Here is a 26,269-nt window from a genome sequence, read left to right as displayed (position 1 = left end):
ACAGAGCCCACAAGGAAGGGAGAATGTTTATGGCACTCCTGGAAAGAAGTTTAAAATGACTGGTGAATACTTAAGTTTATTGAATTAAAAGTTATCTATGGGGAAATTCATACATACCAGCCTGTGCGGCCAGTTGCAGCCACAGAGCCCACAGGGAAGGGAGAGAGAGACCCAACAATCCCACGGCCAAATCCCACTGTGACATGAATAACAGTCAGTACACCAGAGGAACCAAGCTGAAGGTGAGAATACGGCAGACAACGGCAACTCACCAATAGTTGCAACACTGCAAGACCGGGAACCTCCGGAGGAGCCAATCCTCCTCAAACGCACCGGGTGTCAGCTGCGCTAAAACAGAGTAGTGTCAAGCCGTGTCGCTCGTGCCCATGAATAAATGACAGAATGCAAGATGTTTTACCTGTCTGGTAGAGAGTGTGATGGGCGAGCTGCCACGCCAAACAATCCACGCGGCCACAAAGGAGAAGCGGAGGGGGAGGGAGCAGATTTGTCTCCTCCACTTAAATAGCAGGTGCGCAAAATAGCAGGTGCGCTGGCATGGTGCCAAGCAGCGTCACAGAGGGAGGAGACGTGACGTCCGGTCACATCTGCATTAGAACTATAAGGTTTATCCTAAAAGCCAAACTCTTGGTAAGCAGTATTTCCAGCTGTGAAGATACACATCGCTTGTTCATGTCAGTGTTACATGAACACTCCCTCCTCTCCTCCCTGCTCCTCTTTGAGGCAGCAGCAAAGACTAGTTTTAGCTCTCAACAAGTTTTATCTTACCTTTTTTCACCTAGTTAACTTTTTACTTATTTATTCATGCATATTTTACTAATCACTACCCTCTCAAATGGAAATATGTGTTTACATAAATGGTGACCAAACCGTTTGAGACCCACTGAGAACTTAGACTAAGTCAGTGGCGGTTCTAGAACATTTTACATGGGGGGGCAAAGGGGGGGCAAGAGGTCATGCCAGGGTGGCATGGGAGGGCGGACAGTACGTGGTATTTTATACTGTATACCTATTTATTGTTAATTCATGCCCTAACACAAGTGTTCTTAATGCACAAGAGAAACAAGGTGTTCAGACAAACAATCGGGTGCCCTTTGAGTCCCCCAAGCTTACCTCAACCATTTTAAATGAAAGGAAACTACAAAATGTATTTTAAAGCAATGTAAAATTAAATATATATTTTGTTTTAAAAAAAATTGGTTGTCTTAGACAGACATATTTGCATGTCCTCACTAAGCATTATTTCATATTAATTTAATATTAAACAAATCAAAATGGCCAATTATCCCAACATGTTGCTGCTAATATAATCATATGCTTGTCAACTTTAACTGATCAAAAATCAATTCTGAAAAAATACTTGAATTATCTATGAAATTGCAATATTGTCCCTCAGTTTGTTTCAACCCCGTCACGCCATACCATTTACCCTCCTATTAAAATAATGGATCAGTCCATGTGTGATCTGCATTGAGGGAATTACATCACAAAAGTGTCAGTTTCTTCTCTTACCTATATTTCAGTTTTTGTATTTTCAGATTAAGATTGACAAGCTCAACATTTCAACTATGTTGTATGAATTAATAATAGTAAATAATTGTTTATTACAAAAATAAACAATAGTTTTGCAAAATATTACAATTTTGTAATGTCCTTGACTTCCATGTGGTGCCATATCTAAACAAGGTCTCATGCTACTTTTTGTCAAAAACTTCAACCCTGTTACATTTCTTCAAGGAAATTCCTAGTAATTATTTATATTTTGTGCCTGAGGTGAGAAAATGTAAGTAGTCCACTACCAGATGTTATGACCAAACATTTTGGTTTCATTTTTCAAAGATATAAAGACCCAAAAGGCACCCGATTCAGAGAATACTCAGAATTCTGCATACTGTAAGTACTTAATTATAATTAAGTACACAAATGACATCACCGCCATCACTTCAGAGAGCTACAGGTGACCTGTGCAGCAACACATTTCAATCAATATTTGTCAATACTAAGAGCTGCTAGATTGTGCTGCTGTAATGGAATATATAAGGAGAATAAGAACATACCATGTGGTCCAGCTGGAGTTTCATCTGCCTCCTGATCCCTGCCTCTGGCCCTCTTTCTGATACTTCATCTTTATTCCTCACATATATATCTTCTTCTTCTTCACTAATGTCTTCATCTCCTCCTCTTCCTCCTGGTCTCTTAATCTCCTCCTCTTCCTCCTGCTCTGACCCTCTTGGTTTCTTCATCTCTCTTTTCCATTTCCTCTTTCTGTTCGTCCTGATCACTTCTCATATGTCTTTTTGCTGTTGTTGAATCACTCCTATACTCTGGCCTGCAAGAGTCTACTTGTGAAAAGCACTGGTACAAATGCTTGTATAACTTTACACGTTAGGGCCATGTAGCCTAGCTAATATGTAGCATATCATAAATATAACATCAGAAAGTATTGATCAAGCGCACACAGGCAGCTATGTTTGGATCCAGTTTTTACGGTAAAGGATGTATCCTGGTTTCATTGATCTGGCCTCATGGCTGTGATGTGTAGTTTACGTGGATTTAATAGGAGGCTACCGCGTAGTTTAACAAAGTGATCGATCTCCCAGATAACGCTGTGTGCGTAGTATTTTGTAACGTAACGCCCCAAACAGCGCCCATCTGTTAAACGCTATCGATTCAAACGGCAGCGTTTTATTAATATTTAGTTTCAAGCACTCGTCCTTAGTAAAAACAAAACTAGTGGAAATGGAAAGGCTCCCAGGGGAAGCTGATCCATAGGTGCTGGGACAGCTCGCTCCCTCTCTGCAGCGGTGTGAGCCGCGGTCTGTGTGAACAACCCAGTCTCACGGCATTTTGTGTTCACCAACACGATTTTTAATCTATTGATTCGTGTTCACCAACACGATTTGCCCCTTTTTTTCGTGTTGCACAGCACGATTTTAAAAGCAATGTATTTCTACTGCCTGCAGCACGTCTTTTTCTCCGGTCGGGTCGTGGGAGACCGGAAGCTGTGTGGTTCATAAAACATGTTCTTACTCAATATCAAGCCACAGTTATTGCTTTTATTTTAAATCGTATAATTTCGGACTTTTGTTGCCGTCTGTGAGGAAAATAAATGGGGCTCAGAGCCTTAGGATACTGAAATCTGTATTTTTTAAATCTTTTTTTCCTTCTAATTTGTTATTCTTTTCAAAATAACACATTGTTATTTACTCACAAATAACACACAATTATCCTTGCTTTTATTTATTGGTTTAATTCCATAATCTCGGGCATTTTTGGCGTCCGTCAGGAACTGAATTTCAAAATAAAAATAATCGGAAACAGACCATTTCGAGCGATTACCCAAGATCCTCAGCTATGGTTTTAAGCTCGCTTATTGGATGTTTTAGCCGCAATGCATGCTGGGATTTGGTGTTTATATGATATGAAATCCGAAAACATTTTAAAAGAATAAAATAATACTTAATTCCGAGCGCTCTTGCTTTTCTCTTTGAAAGTCATCACATAACGGCATTGTAATACACGGTTCGGCTGCATTGTATATTACAGATCTGCCGTAGTTCTTTATTTATAGAGCCCTGATGAGAAGACCTTTGGAAAAACTGAAGAAATGCCGCCGAAACTGAATACTTGACGTGGATCATAAATATATTCAACAATTAAACAACATCTTCAATTTATCTTCACACAATACGTCTCCTTGCAGTATCAACACTAATTCGGCTGACTTTTACATTTGATCTAATTCACAGATAGGTTATATTAACCATAACGGTGCACAGCTGATATAAGAGGACTGTAGTTTTTAAAGATATTACTGATTTTCTTTGAATGTAAGAATGTAAATACTGAGTCTGAAATAGTATAGCAATATGCTGTAAAATTACGTGAAAGCATGCATAAAACTACACATCTTCAGATGTTGTACGAAAACACAAGTGTCCTACATTTATAATACAAAGTTATTATGGCTGTGTGTACCTTGTGTGCACCTCCTAGTGGTTAAAGCACGTTATTGAATTATTGTTATATTTGATTACAAAAATATTAAGAGTACATACTTTCATAGGGGGAAAGTATAAATATAGAATGTAAAAAATGTGATCTCTACAATAAAACAGTTTAGTGTTGTACAAAGATATTAATAGGAGGAGGTGCAAAACAGAAAAACGAATTAACCTTTATTTAAACATTAAATAACAGATTAAGGTCTTCTTTTAAATAAGAAAAAAACGTTGGGGGTATCTATCTACAGATAAATATTAAGCCTGACAAAGTACTTAACGTCTAATATATTGCTTTCCTGCAATGTTAACTATGTTGAAGCACTTATTTTTAACTGATATTATACATATGAATTATACTCTTATGTATGTAGATAGAATAAGACATTTGCAGAATATGACAGTTTGATGGTGGAGGTACACACATATTGATAGATGTCTTGTTGAGGAACCTGTGACCCAAGTGTTTCATTCATTGCATAACTACACCGTAGTTGTGTATATGATATGTCAATAAACCTTTGAAAATTTTGAAAGGGATGTGCAAAATAGCCATAATATACAGTCTTTAATTAACTATTAGTAGAGAATAACAAGTAATGAATATACTTTATTACTCGTTTCCATTCATGTCAATTGCAGATACATGTTTAGTCTTCTCAAGCACCAATTATCAAATATCTCTCCTGATTGTTGGCACTTGACAATCACCTTACCTGAATTTTACTCAGGTGTAACTAAAGTCTGATTTAAGGGTTGTTTATATTTCACATAATTAATCAGAATCTGCAAAGTAACTCAAATAAATGCAGTGGAGTAAAAATACCAGGTTAACCTCTGAATTGTAGTGGAGTATAATTACAAAGTAACAATGAGCTGTCATGTGGGTATTAATGCTGCGCATTATGGACACAAGCGATTTTCACCCATTTATTAATTATATGTTTTACATTTGATAACACAAATGTGTTTAATACTGACAACTTCTAATTGTGGGAAAAACGAAAACGTTCAGTAGAGACGTCCCATAGAACATTTTGCGAAACACAATAGCCAGCATGTGTAGTTCTGGGGGGGCGTTCGATTCCAGTTTTAGATAGTCTGGCGTGGTTTCGTTCCATTTCACACAGCTGTTTGACGCTCTGCGTAACCTTACGGGACTGTAGTCCTAAACGATAGCTGGGGATTATGGGTAGTGTAGTGTCTTCGGCCATCCTAAACTCAGAAATGTTGACAATCTCAATGATGCTCGAAATGTCCCTTATAGGCCTACGTCTGTTTCCGGTTATTTTTATTTTGAAATTCAGTTCCTGACGGACGCCAAAAAAGCCCGAGATTATGGAATTAAACCAATAAATAAAAGCAAGGATAATTATGTTTTATTGGTGAGTAAATAACAGTGTGTTATTTTTAAAAGAATAACGAATTAGAAGGAAAAAAATATTTAAAAATACAGATTTCCGTATTCTGAGGCTCTGAGCCCCATTTATTTTCCTCACAGACGGCAACAAAAGTCCGAAATTATACGATTTAAAATAAAAGCAATAATTGTGGCTTGATATTGAGTAAGAACATGTTTTTATGAACCACACAGCTTCCGGTCTCCCACGACCCGACCGGAGAAAAAGACGTGCTGCAGGCAGTAGAAATACATTGCTTTTAAAATCGTGCTGTGCAACACGAAAAAAGGGACAAATCGTGTTGGTGAACACGAATCAATAGATTAAAAATCGTGTTGGTGAACAGGAAATGCCGTGAGACTGGGTTGGTGTGAACGCCGCTCCGCAGTTTAATGCAGGGCCGTAGCTGCGTTTTTAACGGGCCTAAAATGATATTTAAAATGATTCACTTTTAACAAATGTAATGCTTGTTTTGTTGCTTGAGAAGCTTGTGGAAATAGTGTAGGTTTGTTTTAGTACAGTTTTAGGGAAACAAAAATTAGGGGGGCAGCTGGGGGGGGCAAGGCTCTACAGTGTCACCACAATCAGAACAGACTGTGCCCGAACCATGACCGCTGCAATGAGACTGCTCACATTCCAGCACATGCCGTGTGTTGCTCACGTGTTGCAAAGGACCATCACAGTTTGCCTTGCTGACAGCGGGTTCAGAGGCACATTGGCAAGATGTCGTAAGATAGTGGGGCATTTTAAACACAGCCCCTCAAACACAGAGGAACTGCACAAGGAGCAAACAGAACTAGAACAAGACAAAGAGCCACTGATACAGGATGTTTCCACAAGGTGGAATTCAACACTGTTTATGATCTCTCTGCTGAAGAACCAAGAGGCTGTGAAGGCTACTCTAGCCAAACAGAAGCACAATGTTGACTCACCATGTTGACTACAGCAGAGTGGGACAGACTGCAGAGGCTCAAGACCCTCCTTAAACCATGCAGGTAAACACCCACCAACTGTTTTATTAATGGGATTAATTCATCATTGCTGTCCCTTGAAAAACGTTGTGAATTGACTATGATTGTGCAGTATAAATTAAATTGCTTTTCCAAAATGTATTGTACTGAATATCAATATCACTATGACTATAGTATAAAGTTGCTACTGTTTTTAATCTACTATTAATTGGTACAATAATAAATCACTTTCCTAAACTATCCACTGCAGATATGTGACTGAGCTCCTTGGGGGTGAGACTTATGTCTCGTGCTCTGTTGTGTTACCTGCTCTCCGCCACCTGACCCGCACCATGGAGTTCTCAGATAACGACCCAGCCTATGATGTGAGGTTCAAGGCTGCCTTTAAAAAGGACCTGTCTCAACGCCAAGATGCACTCAACCATGGATGGCTCAGGGTGGCTACAGCACTCGACCCGCGCTTTAAGGTAACATGTGTAATGGTCTTCTTTGTTTTTCTCTTTTCTTGCTTTTTGACCTCCTTTCCCCTGCGCCCCCCTCTTCTTCCCTCCCCCCTCTTTCTTTCTATGGAATAACAATATGATGGGAACCATGTACGAAAATGAATTTCACCCACCTTTTTACTCTGTAAATCTGTGATGTGACAATAAACCTGATTCTGATTCTGATTCTAAGGACCTAAAGTGTCTACCAAGAGGAGAGCGAGGAGGGGTGTGGACCAGCGTTGAGGCACTGCTGCAAAAAGAACCAGACAGAGCCACTCCAGAACCCACAGAGGAGCCAGCAAGGAAGAGGAGCTTCCTGCTGTTTAATTCAGACTCTGAATCAGAGGATGAAGAGGGGCCCAACGGGGCTCTGGGCCACTACAGGGCAGAGCCCACCATCAGTGAGACAGACTGCCCACTGCAGTGGTGGTCCACTCATGAGGGGGCCCATCCACAGCTTTCTGCCCTGGCCCGCAAGTATCTGGGCAGCCCTGCCACTTCTGTCCCTTGCGAGAGACTTTTCTCACTGGCAGGTAACATAGTTCAAAAGAAGAGGGCAGCCTTGAGCTCTGAAAATGTGAACAGGCTAGTTTGTCTCAGCAACTGGCTGAAAGAGAAGAAGCAGAAGAAGTAGTCTTAGAGGTATCCTGAGGCCAATGGGCTTGTTACCAAAATGTTGATCAAACAGTGGCCTATGCAACAGAGATTTTATTTTTCATCAGGATATTGGAAGAATAGGAGGGATTGAGGTCAATCACTGGCACTTTTTTATTTTACTTTAAATGGTACACTTTATGTTGAACTATTTATTATGTTGTTGGTGCAACTGGCACTTTATGTTGAACTGTTTATTGTTTTGGCCAAGGTTATTGAGATAGTTGGACTGAAATTGATTAGATTTTTTAAATCAACAAAGTCTGTTATGGCCTCTGAAGCAAGAGAGATGTTTTCGAATAGTCAGGGTTTCCAATGTTCTAAATGTACTAGAAAGTATTGTGTTTTACTTGAAAAAGTACCACCTTGAAAAAAAAATAAACAATGTTTTGTTGCTTAAGCTTATGTATTCAGTCATTATTCAATGGTATACTAAAATCCATGTGAAAATTGCTTCTCACTGTTCTCAGGTCAAATAAGTATATTTGATTAAAAATGCGATTAATTTCGATTAATTAATTACAAAGCCTCTAATTAGATTAATTGTTTTAATCGAGTCCCGGCTCTAATAAAAATGTAATTATGGATTATAAACAATTGCTTCAAAGCCACATATACATTATCAACCAATGGATCTACCGATTCAGCCGCGTTTTTTCTTTCTCGTTTTAATGCCATTGAACACGTCTTTTTATCAGATTGACAGCTACGGTGAGACGATCTCCCGTAAAAGCTCCGTAAAAGGTACGTGTTGTGATGTCTGTGTTTGCTTCCCCTGTTGCGAGATCGGATCGCTTAGATACTATACTTAAATAATCTGTGGAGTCTCAGCTTTAATCGGATATATTGTATGTGCAGTTTCGATAAGTAATAAGGGTATCTTTATTTTTAATTCTGTGCTAAAGTGCGTTATTTTATTTTTTTAAATGAATAAAACCGCACGTCCCTGCGGTGTGAATACCGCGCATGCGCATACCGCGGTTATCGCCATGACACGGTGTATCGTTCAGCCCTACTGTCTACCCATAAGCCCCCCCCCCTCTCAATCAACTTCCTCTTGACTGCCTTTTTTACTTACTTGTTTGCCTGTCCTTGTTTGTCTACCCTCCCTCATACTGTAAAGCGTCTTTGAGTTGTGAAAAGCGCTATATAAATAAAATGCATTATTATTATTATTATTATCTGAACAGGACATCGCACGCTCACTGCTTGATAGCGCTCGAAGGTCCGTTTACGCCGGTTGTTAAACAACATCGTTATGGGGAAATGCAAGTGGCGATGAGGTCTTAAAATGTATGGAAAGGGTCTTAAAAAAGGTCTTAAAAGGTATTACATTTGACTTCAGGATTCCTGCATATACCCTGTGAACTTTTTTAACAATAAAAACAGTGTTTTGATACTGAAACATTCATTTTTCATGTTTGATTTTTCACTGTAGGTTACTATGGAGACGGTTTGAATGCCATAATTGTGTTCGCTGTGTGCTATATGCCTGAAAGCAGTCAACCAAATTACAGATACATCATGGACAATTTATTCAAGTGAGTGTTTATTTGATTTCTTCTAGCCTGGTGAGCAAACCATTTGGATCCAGCGCTAATGCTATTTCCCTGTTTCCTGCAGGTATGTCATCGGCACACTTGAACTTTTGGTTGCTGAGAACTATATGATTGTGTATTTGAACGGGGCCACCTCAAGGAAAAAGATGCCAACTGTCGGCTGGCTCAGAAAGTGTTATCAGCAGATTGACAGGAGGTCAGTCGGAGTGAACGTCAGACTCAGAAACAAGCAGAGCATCAGGCCAATCCTCAGACAGTTGTATCTAATATGTGATTACATGTTGTCTATTTCCCTCCCTTTCTGTACAGGCTAAGGAAGAACTTGAAGTCTTTGATAATCGTTCATCCCTCCTGGTTTATTCGCACGCTGCTGGCACTCACAAAACCTTTCATAAGGTAATTTATAATGTTTAAAGTCACTAAAATGATGAAATTAAGATTCACTCTGGTAACCTTTTAGATTTTGATATTTCCCCTTTTTCTTTTTTGACAGCACCAAATTTAGTCAGAAACTCCAGTATGTGTTCAGCTTGACAGACCTTGCAGAACTGGTTCCAATGGAGTATGTGTCCATACCAGATTGTATCAAAGAGTAAGTACAGTCCACTCAAACACATGCACTTTTCAAGCCAAATCAGACCTTCTGGGATATGGCAACATGTTTGTTATGATACACGAGCGTTGTTATGTTTACATAGGGTGGTTCTCTGTTGAGGGAAGACATTTTGTTTCCATGAAGTGAACCTGGTGACTGCAGATCTTACAGCTGTGCAATGAATCAATACTTGAAATATAATAATTGAAAAAACCTGACTCCTCCAGTAGAAGTAATCTGACATGTATTTACCTTTTACAGATGTAATCTGTGTAGGTAAAAATGTAAGAAAACGTCATGTCCCTTGCTTTTTCCCCCTATTATCTGGCTGATTCTGCAGACTGTGGTTGGATTTCATTTGTAGGTGGTGCCACAGTAACATTTAGCTTTTCCTGTATGGCCAGTAAAGACAAGATGTCGGGGGTTTTAAGGCTGACTCACTAGAAGAGATCCAAATGCAAGCTACTAAGATTTAAACACTCATGAGTTTATTTAACCTTCAACAAGTATCAAGATTACTAGAAAATGTAGCTTTGTTTTGTCCCATAAACAGCTATCAAGGAATTAGTATTTTCCTCGGGTTGACCTTCGCTGTTCTGCATCATTATTGAGCTCATGCTGTATTTTCTACTTTACCTGATGCGGCCTAGTTTCCATGTGGCTTTTGTAAAAGCTTCAATGCAAATTCATCTCTTTACCAAATGTGTTTGCTCTTTTTGGATGTCTGGTTGCTGTTGGCTGTTATTCTTTTTTCCTTAACTCCATTTCCCTGCCCCCTCTTAAGGTTTGACGAAGAAAAAAATAGGAAAAGCCGTAAAAGGTATATACACTTACAACCAGGGTCAGTCTCAGCACTTTGTTGTTTTGCAATTCACAAACTAACAACGAAATGATCCGTTGGCTTTCAAAAATGCAACAATACACTTCGTTCTGTCCCGAATGTTTGTAGTTGGATGATTTGCTGTCCTCTCTAAATGTCCCACATTTTCCCCTCATTAAGGACGTTCACTCAATAGCAAACTGAGAAGCTTGGTTGGTTTCCAGAAATAGGTGGCTTGGTCATTATTTAACCAACTTAATCTAATTTCTGAGCCAATCCTGTAAAGTACATTTCAAAATCCATTCTTGTTTATATGTTCTCTATTCTTGCCTCAATTTAATATCAGCGATCAGTTGTTAAAACATCATGTACCCTTAGTAGCCTATTGCATAACAAAGGTACTGGTACAAGGTACAGACACTGAATCATTGATTTATGTCCAGCACATACTTTTCTAGCTAAATAACTGCATTGCTGCTTTCTGATATTAAAGTTGGGGCCTCAAGTAGATCTTACTTTGCATGTGTCTTTTTAAAAACCAGGTTTAGAATTTGATCTTGGGTAAATTTGTTCATATTTGTACGACTAGTGGGGTGGACCTACAGGGAAGTCTTTGTTACTGTGGTGTTGTGGTTTGCACTGTAACCATATCCTCACACGGATGCACTCGATAACTCTCTCACTGAACACTGGGCTTGTCCACTCTCACAGCTCTCTGCATGACTCACTGCATACCCACTCCTTGCTGATGTTTAGTAATACCGCAAACCTTACCCTCATGCACATAGACTTTTTACTCTATAGCCTACTGATAAGCACAGACAAGGGGGTTATTGAATTGCAATTATGTTGTGGCTTATCAAAGTAAGGGTGTAAGGCATTTACTGTATCTGTATGCAGATGGTAAGTCTAGTAAGTTAAACCTTTAAGTGAAACATGAAATATGCTCTCATACTAAAAAGTCCCTTTGGTAATGGTGTAGAGGCAATGATCACATTTCAGTATGTCATAATATAAAAACGTTTCTGTTGCAGGGCAGCCTGTTTTTATTTTACATATCGGTTATCTTGTAATGTAATGTAATGTGTTGTTATATGACCTGTCATCCCAGTAGCACAGGTGTCTGATCACTGTTGAATTTCCCTGCAGAATCGACCAGGACGCGCACGGCAAAGTGGAGATCGCAGCGGCTGCTGTTCCAGAGTGACCCTGCTAGCCCGCACGATGTGGAGGAGGAAAACGACGGAGAATGTTTCAAACAGCCACTCGTATGTTTATGTTCTGGGCAACGTGACTGAAGACTTGTTTGCATCATGAAGTGCCTTTTTGAAACTGTGCTGCCTGTTACATCGTGGGACTTTTCACAGCTTGATCTTCAGCGTTCTTCCACTTGCTGTCTGAAATGTTTTTAATCTTATTTTTATTTACTGCCAATATATCATGTCCAACTTAGCTTATTGGTGTCCCCTAGTTACTGGTGTATCTACACGTTATGTAAGGCACTCTGTTACAAATGATTGATGCATGTTCTGCTTTATTACATTTAAATATATATTTATATTCAAAAGGTGACAAAGGAGAGAAATTAATATATTTTTATGGTTGCTCTGATTTTAAACTGCATTTTAGGTCTCTGACCCGTTGAGTGGCATTTCATTGAACACGTGTTGACAGCACCTTTTTCACTTTTCACTGCTGACGTTCTCTATCAAAATCCTGCCTGGGGGAAAATAAAGTTTTATTTTTTTCCCTTCACTCAGAATGTGCCCTTTGAGTTGTGTAGGGAGAACATTTGTGAGAGCAATGATCTGAAGCAAAGATGTAGGTCTTAATGTAACATTTCCTCCAAGTAAAGTCATGGATTTCATCATTGTTTTTTATTTCATACAAGATAGGTAGGTAAATGACAGCATTTGAGATAAAAAAAAATCACCAAAATATGTTTGAAAACAAATTATATTCACATTACTTCAATCAATTCAATTGGTTTGCTTTAGATACTACTGTATACTGTTTTTACCTTCTTTATCTCATCCACTTAGACTCCACTAGATGGCACCACAAATATCGATTTCATTGAAGTTGGAGTTTATCATCATTTCAATATAGCCTACTGACAATAACAGCCACATTCATAAAAACCATGACAAGACAGATAGTATCTTGAAGATAATTAATAGAGAATGAATCAAGAGATTTCAGTTAAATAATGGCAATATAAAAATAAACGTAATGATCTGTATTAAATATAAACTTAAAATATTATACATTTTAGCTGATTAAGCCTTACAAATTGTTAGCAGTGATCTGTTACCATGTCATGTCCTAACATCTTAAACCGCAGAACTGACTCCAGACACCTAATGGCGATGTCATCAATCTCAGGATCAAACTTATTTGCAAAGAGGTGATGTTGTTGAAGGAGCCAGGCGAGGTCTCCAGCGCCGTACACACACACTGATCTTCTGTAAGCACCGGTGCAATGATCGTACGGGGCTCCATCTTTTATTCTGCCTGCATGCTCGTACCACTTCACCACGCGAGCGATGGCTTGTATGTCTGACTCATCATACTTGATGTTGGCAGGGATCGATCCTGGAACGGAGGGCATCCTCTGCAGGGTCGCCCACAGGTTCTCATCGGGGCTGTAAGTGTCCCTCTCCCACTCCAATAACTTCTGAGCCTCTCTGTCCTGCATCAAATGCTTCACAAAGGCTCTCGTGACCACAAAGTAGGCATTTCCCATGAACATAGGGCTGCTAATAGGTGGGGGACTTTTCTTCACATCAGTCCTTACGACAGTGCCATTAACATTGTGATGATACTGCCAGCGAGCTTTCTTGTAGTTATTGGTGGCCTCTGTCTCCATGCTGTTTCTCCCGTTTAAGGCTTTTAGAGCCTGAACCATTTCCCTGTTGGTTTTGATGGGAAAGTCGCTCCCGCAGGTGTTTAGCAGGTACCTCCACTGGACGTGTGAGTTCAGCAGATCTTTCATGCAGTTCAAATCCGCCTGCACTCGGGACCATGAGGCATAAACCACACGTTCTAACCTACTGGCTAGAAACACATTAGGAAGGCAGGAAACAATTGCCTTCACTCCCTTCAGAAAATCTTCAGAGGATTTCTGATCCACATGCACACAGTAGATATTCTGAGGAGTGTAAATAGCTCTTAGAAGACGCTCAAACATCTCTATCTTTTCATGAATAACCATTGAGTAGGCAATGGGAAAATCCTTTTCTTCTTCACTGAGGGGTGATGTAATGAAACCTCTCTTAAGGTAAGCTGGACAGTCCTTTGTCACGTTAAGGTAGAAGTCCTCAGTTAGTACTTTATGTCTTTTCCTGGATCCCAAAAGCACTTCTAATTGTTTTTTCTTGCCGGTAATGTCTCCACTGATAATAGCTGAGCAGCCAGGCAGGTCAGTAAAAAACTGCTGTGGTATTCTGAGATCAGGCAACGACTGCTTGTTGGAGTCAGGCAACGACTGCTTGTTGGAGTCAGTTTTCCAAAGGAAAAATGAAAGCAAAGTACCTATGAGGATGAGAGAGAGGGTCCTCAAAATCAGGTGAATGAAAAACCTTGCCATTCCTTGGCTGTAGTCACTTCAGCATCGGTGATCTTTGTTTCACTGCAAGCTAGTTTGACAGGTACATCTCATGAAAAACTGAATAAGCCCTCCCAGTAGGTGTGTTAAACTAAGGTGTGTTAGGCATTTGTTGAGCAAACTATATGGTAACCATTAATAGGATATGGACTTTCCTGTGAACAGACGGACTTGTTTGAACAAGTATTATACATAATATTGGAGCGTCTATATTATTTTATGATACGATAATATCAGCACACAGCCATCACAATGTTTGCACTAAGGACATCAAGTAGAACATATTTTTATTTCATTTAAATGTCTATTTACAGAGATCATGGTCATTTAAATTATTATACACAATCATTTCACTGTTGAACGAATATATCTATAAGTAACAAAAAGAAAGTCATACAAACACATGTGTTTTTTTTACTGTTTACTCACAAATGCCCCTTCTAAGAATGTGCATTACAGGTATACAGGCACTTTGTAGAGCAGAATAACACTCAACAGCACTCAAAAAAGAACAATCCCAAAGAAAAATACCACTACTCTCCTTAACATTACTGCACAATTTACATTTTTCCCGTCAGTCATAATTTTGTGATTATCCACAATACATTCCTCAGATATCTTCATCTCTGTTTTCAAAGTATCTACATTTGATTTAGACAAGTGCTCTCATTCACATGATGGGGTGCATCTGCGTCCTGCTCATGGATGAAGCTGTATCGTCGATACACCGATCCGCCTCTGCTGGTGTACACCACATCCACCTCGCCCCCGCTGTCCGGCTCAGGGACCCCGTGAGGCATGTTGGCGCTGCCGTTCAGTCTCTCGTAGCTCTGGCCCCAGCAGAGCTTCTTCCTGGCATGGGCTTTGACCAAGGCGAACACAGCCAGAGCCAACCCAAGAGCCAGCAGGAGAGCGATGGGTACGCCAGCTGAGGTGTGCTTCAGAGCTGCAGACGATACATTCAGGTCTGTTACCTGATCGTCCCCTGACTTGGGTTGCGGCGCCTCCACACACAGACCTAAAACAAAAAAACTGCCTTTAAGAGATGAATCAGAATACCTTTATTAGTCCCACAGAGGGGACATTTACATTGTAAAAGTACTAAAGATAAAAAAATAAAAATTATAATAAAAAAGTTACACGTTTTACAAAAATACACACCCTGTAACAGTTCTGAGGATTTAGCAGCCAGGTATATATTGCACAGTTTTTAACGGCATATTGCATATATATATATATATATATTGCTCATATTGCACATAGTTTGCACATAATTGGTTGCACCTAAACAGTCCTATGTTGCTTCTGAAAGACAGGGTCTCTACCTGAGCGGCCATCACAAACACAGCAATCAGTGTCGTTGACTCCAGCCTGACAGCAGCGGGTGCAGCGCCTCTCCACAGCATGAAGAGCAAAACCCCGGTGACAAGTCAAACACTGGTCAGGTCTGAGGCCGGTACAATGCCTGCACGAGCTGTCACATGGCTCACACGTTTCCTACAACGGTAACATTTCAAAACATCATGATTGGTATGTGACATTACACTTTTCCAGCTTAAATCAAACCAGTTCAAAAAGCCCAGACAAAAACATAGATTTATTCGAAATAACCACAACTATGATAACTGGCAATTCACAGACCTATAGTAAGAAGCTAGGGAATATGTTGTCATGACCTTGATTATTTAGTTACTTTACCATTTGAAATGCATACAAAGGACATCAGCAGATCCTCATTTATGTATACAACGATCCCACTACTAAACAGTAGTGCAATGATTGAGTGAGGAATTAATGTGACAACTTTTCTTTTGAAAATCCAACAATATTAAATAGGGGAGCATTGTCCTCTGCTTTCAAATATGTTGATTAGAATAATTAAAGTAATATGGTACATGGCTTGAAGCTAAGCGCACACCTTTTCTGAAAAGTATCGCCCCTCTTCACAACACGGATAGCAGACTTTGTCCTTTAAAGTGCTGCCCCAGTCGCACGTCAAACATCCCTGAGGCGAGGCATCTGGAAACACATACTTATGATGTGAGAACTTGCATGAAAACAAAAGTGCAAAATTGACATATCGGGCAGATATCTACGTAGATAAACAGGATAACAAATCGACCACAGAAATAACTGTGTAATGGTTTTAAGAACTATACCTGTGCATGTCTGACAACTGGTGTGGCACTGTTTGCACATGTCATTGAGCTGATAGAAACGATGGGGACAGTGCTCCACACACAGCTTGGTGCCCTGCAGCTCCAGAAGAGGAGGGGCACAGGCCCTGCAAGACTCAGGCCCCGCTCCCGTACACAGCTCACAGGATCGGTCACATCTCTCACACTGAGAGCCCTCTCTGTAATACCTGAGGAAATGCGTGAAATGATCAATATTAACTTAAGACAATTAAGAAATCTTCATAGTTTGATGATAGTTGTACTACTGCTATAAGATTTTAGAAAGATGTTGAACATACTGGCTATGTTAATAACTCAGATTATTTCCTAAACAAATATGATATTTCGTTATGCTTCCTGGATAAGACAATAGTGGGAGCATTACGAAAGTCAATAGACTTTGTTAAAAGGGTTGCAGTTTAATACCAAAGTAAAACATGTCATGATTAATCAGCCAGCTGTTTACCCTGTGGGACAATTAGTGACACAGAGGTGGAGGAGGCGCAGGTGTCCCACAGAGCATGTCAGGCAATCTTTGGGCGAGAGACCCAGCTCCGTCCCATCAGCATCCTGCTCTGTGGCGTATGTACCGTCTGTACACTCACTCACACAGCTGCTGTCTGGAAAATAAGTGCACAGAGAAAAGGTTCCATTCATAATTCAACCATTTTTGGCACTTATAGAGATGAGGGGAGAAAACATTCTCAATACAAGATTCTGAATCGGTTGAAAAATGTTAAAAATAATCTATTTTTGTAAAAAAGAAAAATTGACAGAACTACAATTGCTTACACAACAATAATTGCTATTAATATTAAAACAAAAAAACTAATTTAAGGCTCCAAAAAATAAAAGGTAAAATGCTACAATTTCTTCAAATGCAATTGTACACAGAAGCAACACAGGTATATTAAGTCATACATGTATATTGCCATGATTCAGAGGTTGATGTTGTTAACTGCTGATCAACGACATGCAGCTGTTTAGGCGTGACCAAAATGCAGTTGCAACTAGAGTTAAAAATGTACATCAGACTTGTTTACAATGACTAAACAAGGCTTCATCAAGTTCCTAAATAATACTTTTATAGAGTCCCTGATGACACTCTGGAGATACTGTATGTGTTTATTTTCTCTGTGGCATAACAAAAGCACATTTATTTTACACCCTTTACCACTTCAGTTTTGCAGTTTAATATGACTAGACCATGCTCACTATGAAGGTATTTGGGGACGGCACAGGTCTGGCATTCATCGTTGCTCGGCCCCTCACACGAGTAACAGTGCCGGTGGCAACCCATGCAGGTGAACTGGTCGTCGTGGAGATAGGTCCTCGGTGGGCAGTCTGTGTCGCCCGTCACGCCACACAACAGTGTGTTTGGATCCAGCACGAGGCCTTTCTCGCACTGGGTGCACTGGTTGGCATCCGAGCCGAAGCAGCTGAAGCATGTCTGGTGACACTCTGCACATATTCAAATAGACTGTTTCAGTGCAATAACATATTATTTACAAATGAGGGTGTGATGGCCTCAATATGCCTAGAGGTGAGTCTGTAATCTATAAGGCGGCAGTGGCTCACTCTGTAGGGACTCTTCCATCTTAAATAAATACGGTTTTAATGTCTCACTAAGCTGTAGACAACCTTACAAATAATACAGGGATGTGTGGCCCTGGTTGATTACGTGGATTAAGCACTTTCTTTATTAGCATAAACGTATTTTCATTCAAATATTCATGTTATGTTGACTTTACATTCAATAAAACAATAGTTACGTATGTAACTACGGTTCTATGAATACTGGATGACCGCCAGAGGCGGTGCTTTAGCACTGGATATCTTCTGTCTCGCGCATGCGTAGGTCGAATATTTATATCAACAAAGACACGTGTGACCTCGTATGACCCCGGAAGGCATAAGTTCCGGTGTTGTCAACGAGTTCAGTTCTATGGAATGTTCTCTCGGAAACACGAGATTCCGAGTGACCAAGAAACTCTGGCGGTCATCCAGTATTCATAATAATAATAATTCCTTATAGCGCTTTTCCAGATGCTCAAAGCGCTTTACAAATACACATTACACATATTTTTTATACATGCAATGGTCACTGTGGACAATACCCACAGGAGCAAGTTCAGGTGAAGTGTCTTGCCCAAGGACACAACGGCTTTACAGACGCAGCAGCGGCGGGTTTCACCCCTTGATCTGATGATCATTGCACAGCGCACTGCGCCACACCGTCCATCTTCACGCCTCGAAGTCATCGAGGCGCTTTTACAAGTACACATTGATATTATACATGTACTGTGGACATTACCCACAGGAGCAAATCCGGGTGAAGTGTCTTGCCCAAGGACACAACGGCCTGACGCAGTGGCGGCAGGAGCGGGTTTCGAACTGGAGTTCCCCAGCACCCCCCCTTGATCTGATGATCAGATGCACAGACCACTGCGCCACCCGTCCCTAGAACCGTAGTTACATACATAACTATCGTTCTATTTCATCCTTACTGACCGCCAGAGGCGGTGCTTTAGCACTGGATGACCTATACCAACAGAGTCACGAGGAAGTCTGAATACTCCCCCTATAAGGATGGCCTAGGCTGACTCTGCAGGAGGACCACACCCAGCGGGTGAGGGGTGGCAACATTCACCCTGTAGTATCTGGCGAATGTGCTCGGGGATGCCCATGTGGCCGCAGCATATATGTCCTTTCACCTTAGGGAGGAACGCTGTGTTCGGCCATAAGGTGACACCTGAGCCATCTGAGTTCCACCTCAGACACGAGCTGTTCACGGACAAGGCCTGAAGCTCGCTTACACGCTTTGCTGAGGTGATGGCAAGAAGGAAAGCAGTCTTAGCTGAGAGCCACTTCAGTTCTGCCTGTAACAAAGGTTCAACAGGAGGCGAGCATAGGGCATCCAGCACCAAGGGCAGGTCCCATGTAGGGGCCCTTGGGATATTCGGGGGGCGAAGCCTCAGAGCTCCCCCTTAAAAAGAGGGATACCAACCTATGGCTCCCACTGTGCTGTTGTCAGCCCTTGCGTGTTGAGCTGATATAGCAGCCACATACACCCTGACGGTAGCGGGTCACCGGCCGTCGTCCAGGAGGGACTGCAGGAACTCAAAGGTCGTAGGCACCGAGCAATATACTGGGTCCTCATTTCCCCCTTGGCACCAGTAAAATAAAATAAAACAGTTTCCACCTGTTTTCGTACTGCCTACGAGTAGACGGTGCCCTAGCATTTGAGAATAGTCTTCCTGACAGACTCTATGCAGTCACTCAGCAGTGGGTCGGGCCCTCCAGTGGCCAGACCCACAGCTGGAGGCGGCAGGGGTCGGGGTGCCACATCCGACCCTCCAACTGAAACAAGAGGTCCTTCCTGTTGGGGAGACCCCAAGGTGTCCCACAGCAGAGTCTGTGCAGCAGATGGACAGGCCCGCACCTAGCTGGGTTAAACAAGGAAGTTTAACAGGACAGCCTAGCCAGGCGGCTCCTGCTAGAATCAAGCAACACTTCTACCAGGAGCGGGGGCGAGAACACTGCCTTCACTGGTTGAGTTGATAACGAATTCCAGATGCAGCGTAACCGGGAGCGGGTGCAAGAACACAGCCTCCACTAGCTACCTGCTGAACGTAAAGAGTAGAGCAATGCTCCTACTTGCCGAACACAGAGAGGGATGTAAATGTCCTACACCCACGTTACCAGCAGAGTGAGCGGGAGCGAGAGCACTGCCTTCACCTAGGTGGATTAGATAAGGACATTTAACAGGGCAGTTTAGCCAGGCAGCTGCTGCTAGAATGAAGCAGCGCGTCTACCAGGAGCGGGGGCGAGAACACCGCCCTCACTGGTTGAGTTAATAACGAATGCCAGATGCAGCGTAGGCGGGAGCGGGGTGCGAGAACACAGCCTTCACCAGCTAGCTGCTGAACGGAAAGAGTAGAGCAACGCTCCTACTCGCCAAACACAAAAGGGATGTAACTACACCCATGTTACCAGCAGAGGGAGCAAGAGCGAGAGCACTGCCTTCACCTAGCTGAAAAAAAAAAGAAGAAGTTTCAGCAGGACAGCCTATCCAGTCGGCTGCTGCTAGAATAAAGCATCACGTCTACCAGGAGTGGGGGCGAGAACACTGCTTTCGCTGGTTGAGTGACTGTGTCCAGAGCCACCCCAATGAAGGTTAGGCTGTGAGAGGGGTTCAGACAACTCTTCTCCATGTTCACCCTGAGGCCTAGCCGGGCGACATGAGAGAGAAGAAGAGCCGTGTCCTGGATCGTCTGTAACCGGGATGGTGCACAGATTAACCAGTCGTCTAAGGAGAGGGAGACTCCGAATGGGAGCACCCTGAACTGGAAATGACGACCTCTGAAAGCAAAGCGAAGAAACTGCCTGTGATGAGGCACAATAGGCACATGAAAATAAGCGTCCTTCAAGTCGACGGACGTGAACCATTCCCCCCTGGCCACGATACGAAGAACGTCCGCTGTGCTCAGCACATGGAAAGGTAAAATCTTTAGGAACTTGTTGAGTCCCCTCAGATCGAGGATTGGGCGAAGTCCACCGCCTTTCTTCCTTACCAGGAAGTAGGTCGAGTAGAAGCCGGGGGCTCTGAGATGGGGTCCACAGGCTTGATTGCACCCTTGGCAAGGAGGACTGACAGCTCCTGGTTTAGGGCAATTTCTTTTGCCGGGTCGCTTATGGTGGTCATCTTGACCCGGCTGAAGAGTAGGGGCCAGCGTCGGAACTGAAGCTTGTACCCTTGGGTTAAGGTGGAAACCACCCAAGGGTCTGAAGCTTGAGCTACCCAGTAGTTGAGCTGCTGCTGGGAGAAATAACCAACAGCCGGCCCCAGACCCTCAGTACCTTGCCCCCCGGCCTCTGGCTCTGGGGGGGCGACGGTTAGGCACCGGATACCGAGGCTGCCTTGGGGGTGAGTTAACAGGACCGTAGCGGGCCGGCCCCCTCGTGGGGCGCTAAGGCCCATGGCGGGCACCGGGGTGAGCCGGTGGATGGGAGCGGCCTCGGGAGGCAGACCTCTAGGCCTACCGGGGGAGAGCCGTTAGACCTAGCGATAGCTAGAGCACTCAGCTGACTGTAAATAACTGGGCTAGGAAACAAATATGCAGTGGAGGGGAGTGAGCACAATAGTAGTTAGCTCGAGCGTGAGCACTCTACTAACTGGGGTGAGAACAATTAAGTCAGTTAATGGTTTTATGCCGTGAGAGGAGAGCGGGAATACTGAAGGGCTGGAAGGATACTTCCTATACTGAAGGATGGAACGGGCATTAAACCAACTGTGTGCAGTGAGAGGGGAGCGGAAACACTCTTCACTACCGCTGTAGCAAGTTAACTTTGAGCCAGAGCACTCAGTTAACTGGAGGATGGAACAGGAACAAACTGTGTGCAGGGAGAGGGGAGCAGAAACACTCTCTTCACTAGCGCTGTAGCAAGTTAACTTTGAGCGAGAGCACTCAGTTAACTGGAGGATGGATGCACTTTATATGTCGTTGCCACTCTTTGCATATCATGTATTTTGTTTTTTACCATGTTTGTAAAATGTAATTTCCTTAAATGTTTTATGTGAGGGAATGGAAAGAAGCTAAATCTGGCACTGTTACGCTTGACACATTTAAATGTTTTAAGTGTTCATTACAGTGCATGTCCCTGTCAAATAAACGATTAAATAAAAATAAGTTCTAGGGCCGGGACTCGATTAAAAAAATTAATCTAATTAATTAGAGGCTTTGTAATTAATTAATCGAAATTAATCGCATTTTTAATCGCATATACATATTTGACCTAAGAACAGTGAGAAGCAATTTTTTTTCACATGGATTTTAGTATACCATTAGGCGCATTCACACCGCAGTACTTTTCCCACAAAGGTTCATGAGAATTTAGTTCATGAGAACTCTTTGAACCTGGGGGTGGATTAGGCAAATGAAGCCGCTGACGTCACTTCTTCTTCTTCTGCTTTGGGTTTACTGGCAGGCCGCAAACCACTTCACGGCGTATACTGCCGCCCAAAGTCCCCGGCCGGAAGTCCCCGGAGTTGGGGACTGGCTTCAGTAGAAGCTGCTGGGAGTCCCTGCAGCCTACCGAGTAAATCGCCAGAACGCCGACACCTCCTCATCTCCACCGCTCCCATGTTTTATTTTGTGTTGCCATAAGTTAGTCTCTCTGCGTTTCTGCGCTGGGCTAATGCTAATAATGCTAATGCGAGGATAATAAAATGGCGGCTTCACAAAACTTTTTGGGAGTTTTACGGGGCGTGGTTTGCAATCCGCCCAGCCAATCAGAAATATAGCTCTTTTCTCACAAGAGAGCCGTACGAAAGTCCCTGCTCTCTAGCAGCTCTCTGCTCTCTAGCAGGGACTTTCGTGGGGGTAAAAAGGTTCTCATTAACTAATTTTAGTACTGGTTCTTTTTGGTGTGAACGCGATAAAAGAGGCTAACGTCCACGCTAGCTGCTATATGTTTTGCATTGAGGTGATACTTGAGGCTTGATGTGCTGCGGTGATATGCGAATTCCTTTTTGCATAATTTGCACACAACCGTGCTCTTATCGACGCTTCCATCCGTCCGTTTTTTAAAACAACATTTCCCACTGTTGTTCACTGTGGTTTGTTGTTGTCTGAAGTCATGAACGTTAGTTGGTGCTCCAGTATAATCGGTACGCCTGAAACTCATCCAGTGAGAAACGTTCCGCGGTGCAAAAATAACTGCGATTAAAATGCGTTAATTTTTTTAACGCGTTAATTTTTGTGTAATTAATTAATCTTAATTAACGCGTTAAAGTCCCGGCCCTAAAAATAACCAATTGTGTGCCGTGAGAGGGGAGCGAAGACACTCTCCTCACTAGCGCTGTAGCGAGTTAGCTTTGAGCGAAAGCACTCGGCTAACTGGGGATAGAACAGGAACTAATTGTGAGCTGTGAGAGGGGAGCGAAGACACTCTCTTCACTAGCGCCGTAACAGTTAGCTTGAGCGAGAACACTCAGCTAACTGGACGATAAAACAGGCAAGGAACCAAATGTATGTAGTGAGAGGGGGGCGGAGACGCTCCCTTCACTAGCGCAGTAACAAATTAGCGAGAGCCCTCGGTTAACTTGTACACAGTTATCTCATTAGCTTGAGAATAGATAGCACAATCAGCGATAATGGTAGCCATTTCACCGGCTGACGTGCAGGAGCATCCGCTCTTTACCGGTCCGGAGCTCCTGGGGTCCGAGCGGTGAACACCGCGGTCCCCTCCCTTGGGAGGGCGGACAGCTCGTCGCAGCCTTTGGAGGGCGATCGGAGCCCGCAGCTCCGATCGAGACGATCACAAGGCTACAGGTAGCGATGAGCTAGAATCTAGTGATGTTACGTATTGCGCCGAGGCTTCGGAGCATGTGTCGAGTAATCCCCGAAGCTTTTTGTGAAGCATGTATCGAGGCTTGTATCGTTTTGGGCCAGTGATGTCATCGATGACAAACGAAGCCTCGCTGCCTGTCGATACCACGTGACTGCTTCAGGAAGCGATTCTGATCGGTTGAACCGTTGAACCACAACGCTCATAATACCTATGGATGTATAATAAATGACCCCTCCTGTACCCGGGCCCGCTGGTGACACGATGGAATTAAAAGAACTCAGAACCTCACTTATATAGAGGTCGGAACATGTCATAAGTATAAATAGATACAAGCATAAATAAATGTAGGAAAAAAAACATGAATGAATAAATACAGGAATAAATATCTTACAGTGTTTTCAGTGAGATTCAGCTTGTGTGCTGTGGCTCAGCTGGAAAGCAGTTGACTCACGACCGCAGGGTTCCTGGTTCAACGACTCGTCGATACGTATTTTTTGTTGTTTATAAAAGCTACAGCTAAATGAGATAATGTAGTTAATAAATGTATTCTTTGATATGGTTTAGCCTTTCTTAGGCTACAACATGGTTACGTTTATGAATATTAGTAAGGAATACAAATCCCTCTTTGCAATGTGTACCAGCCTCCTTAGGCTTTTCAATCACAATCATTCAACTGGAATAAAAACAATATTGTTAACATGAAAATGATTTAATGTTGGTTGTTTAGAGTTATTCTAAGGCTTTACTCATTGGGAACTCGGTATGAGATAGAGCACACTGTTGAGATGTCCAATCTGCCTGTTTTACACACTTTGACCAACAGGGGGTTTGTGTTCAAATGAAGCCCATGATGAAGCCTCATGAGATGAACCCTTTTGCGAACCAATTGGCTGGAAAGCTTCAAAGCTTCATAAGGCTTCATCTCGCCATCACTACTAGAATCTTAATTTTCAATAAGCTAGCTTGGCTTCTACTCAAAAAGTAGTAACCTGCGCAGCGAGAAGATGAAAAAGAACTGAACTCGTTGACAACACCGGAACTTATGCCTTCCGGGGTCATACGAGGTCACACGTGACTATGTTGATATAAATATTCGACTTACGCATGCGTGAGACAGAAGATATCCAGTGCTAAAGCACCGCCTCTGGCGGTCAGTAAGGATGAAATAGAACTGGCTGGCAAAATATCATTGTGCTCTCATGCTTTCATATTTATCACTTCAGATATGGTTTATGATTGTATTGGGGAAATTCCCCTTGACATAGCCAGAATGCAACTTAATAATTTAACAATCCAATGGCAGATAAAAATACCCTGATTATTCAAAACTGCTCAATAATCTCATCAATATATTGAGAGGCTCACCTTGACACTCCATAGCTTCTGTGTCATAGTAAGTACCAGGGGGGCAGTCTTTGGAGCATGCACCCTTATATAGCTTTGGGCTAAAGGTGGAGCAGGTCTCACAGTTGTCTGCCAGGGGCCCTGAACAGCTGTCACAGGTCAGGTGGCACTGACCGCAGTGGCCCTCCTCCATGTCCTCATAATAGCCCATGGGACAACTTGCTTTACACACACCGTTCAGCATCAGGTAGAGGAAACTGCATTCTGAAATGATATTAATGTGGGATGGTAAAGTTGTAGTAAGAGATGTCCTGATGATACACAATGTCTCACCATTTAATTAAAAATGTAATCTTCTTGGAATATAAAATAACTTAAACATGTTTCTTAGTTTAAGGCAGGGGTGTCCAAACTACGGTGGGTCATTTTGAGTCAGCCCACAGCAAATTCATAAAGTACAATGGAGTATGGCCCAAAAATGAAACCTGTGCTTGTCTTGTATTGTACTTCTTAACCTGTTAAGCCCGAAGGTCCCCGCTGGCGGGGAACCTGTTTTTTTTTTTCACGACACTGTGTCTCAGGCAGGGTGGGAATTTCACGACGGCCACGACGGCCATGGCCGTCGTTGCCCCTCACTTTGGCCGTGATGCCCTGTGAAAAAAAATGCAATTCACGGCCAAAGTGGCCTTGGTGCCCCTGTCAAAAGTTCCAGTGTAAACAACGCTAGTAAAGTCATATTAGTGCGCGCAGTAGGATAGTCCCGTGCCTGTGGATCAGAGCGATTGCTCTGCTGTGATTGTTCCGTCAGAAATGCCTGTAGGGGCCCGACAGCCTGCTCCTCAGCCGCGGGAGCAAGACAAGCACAGGTAAGCAAGCGGACCAAGCTGTTTTGATATGATTTAACTGAAGTATGTGGTAGTATTTGAAAGGACTTAACATTTACGTGTTTATAGAAAGTACTATTGATAGGTAATTACCATTGTATTAGCCTATTTAAAGTCGACTCGTTACATTTTGTCATGAAAACTAGCGATAGCTAGCTAGTTTGGATAGCGCTAACGTCTTCCCTTCAAGGGGTCTACATCTAGTGTTGCTTCTACAAGCTAGCAGATAGCTGTCACCTTTGAATCTAGTATTTTTCTTGCTAAGCGGTTTTGATATAATACATGACTGACTTATGTGGTTTATGGCTGAACTTAACGTATACGTTAAAGAAACACTATTGCTATTCAGCCATTTGTAAAACGACTGGTGTTGACGTTAGTGCTACACTTTTCAGTCATGT

At 42.4% G+C, this 26,269-nt stretch overlaps 3 protein-coding genes and 1 long non-coding RNA gene across 4 annotated transcripts; 1 reads left to right on the top strand and 3 right to left on the bottom strand.

Annotated features, from left to right (window-relative positions):
* Window positions 1-14: 14 nt before the first annotated feature.
* On the bottom strand, window positions 15-486 carry LOC117538841. The gene is made up of 3 exons (XR_004567912.1): window positions 419-486; window positions 273-343; window positions 15-196 (listed from the first exon to the last, which is right to left on the bottom strand). It is a non-coding gene; the product is annotated as an uncharacterized LOC117538841 (long non-coding RNA).
* A 5,866-nt stretch (window positions 487-6,352) lies between these two features.
* Window positions 6,353-12,370, top strand: LOC117538997 (rho GTPase-activating protein gacY-like). Its single transcript, XM_034205012.1, has 9 exons — window positions 6,353-6,414; window positions 6,641-6,857; window positions 7,066-7,408; window positions 8,968-9,070; window positions 9,153-9,284; window positions 9,398-9,484; window positions 9,582-9,680; window positions 10,468-10,503; window positions 11,653-12,370. Exons 1-9 carry the CDS (start codon window positions 6,353-6,355, stop codon window positions 11,708-11,710), a joined length of 1,137 nt encoding a protein of 378 aa, XP_034060903.1. The 3' UTR covers window positions 11,711-12,370.
* Window positions 12,366-14,126, bottom strand: LOC117538968 (beta-1,3-galactosyl-O-glycosyl-glycoprotein beta-1,6-N-acetylglucosaminyltransferase 3-like). Its single transcript, XM_034204982.1, has one exon. It carries the CDS (start codon window positions 14,090-14,092, stop codon window positions 12,800-12,802), a length of 1,293 nt encoding a protein of 430 aa, XP_034060873.1. The 5' UTR covers window positions 14,093-14,126; the 3' UTR covers window positions 12,366-12,799.
* A 295-nt stretch (window positions 14,127-14,421) lies between these two features.
* Window positions 14,422-25,195, bottom strand: LOC117538996 (proprotein convertase subtilisin/kexin type 5-like). Its single transcript, XM_034205011.1, has 7 exons — window positions 25,006-25,195; window positions 17,503-17,748; window positions 16,754-16,907; window positions 16,270-16,475; window positions 16,029-16,129; window positions 15,436-15,607; window positions 14,422-15,128 (listed from the first exon to the last, which is right to left on the bottom strand). The coding sequence occupies exons 1-7, from the start codon at window positions 25,193-25,195 to the stop codon at window positions 14,752-14,754; spliced, it is 1,446 nt and encodes a 481-aa protein (XP_034060902.1). The 3' UTR covers window positions 14,422-14,751.
* Window positions 25,196-26,269: the final 1,074 nt, after the last annotated feature.

The sequence above is a fragment of the Gymnodraco acuticeps genome, unplaced genomic scaffold (genome assembly GCF_902827175.1).
Source record: "Gymnodraco acuticeps unplaced genomic scaffold, fGymAcu1.1, whole genome shotgun sequence".
Classification (NCBI taxonomy): domain Eukaryota; kingdom Metazoa; phylum Chordata; class Actinopteri; order Perciformes; family Bathydraconidae; genus Gymnodraco; species Gymnodraco acuticeps.
This window is presented reverse-complemented; position numbering and strand designations above follow the sequence as displayed.

Coding starts and splice junctions, on each gene's coding strand:
- LOC117538997 (XM_034205012.1), top strand. CDS start 6,353: ATGTTGACTACAGCAGAGTGGGACAGACTGCAGAGGCTCAAGACCCTC. Junction 9,071..9,152: donor ATCATGGACAATTTATTCAA/GTGAGTGTTTAT, acceptor TGTTTCCTGCAG/GTATGTCATCGGCACACTTG. Junction 9,485..9,581: donor CTCACAAAACCTTTCATAAG/GTAATTTATAAT, acceptor CTTTTTTGACAG/CACCAAATTTAGTCAGAAAC.
- LOC117538968 (XM_034204982.1), bottom strand. CDS start 14,092: ATGGCAAGGTTTTTCATTCACCTGATTTTGAGGACCCTCTCTCTCATC.
- LOC117538996 (XM_034205011.1), bottom strand. CDS start 25,195: ATGGGCTATTATGAGGACATGGAGGAGGGCCACTGCGGTCAGTGCCAC. Junction 17,749..25,005: donor AGAAGCTATGGAGTGTCAAG/GTGAGCCTCTCA, acceptor GAATATGTGCAG/AGTGTCACCAGACATGCTTC. Junction 15,129..15,435: donor TGTTTGTGATGGCCGCTCAG/GTAGAGACCCTG, acceptor TTTTTGTTTTAG/GTCTGTGTGTGGAGGCGCCG.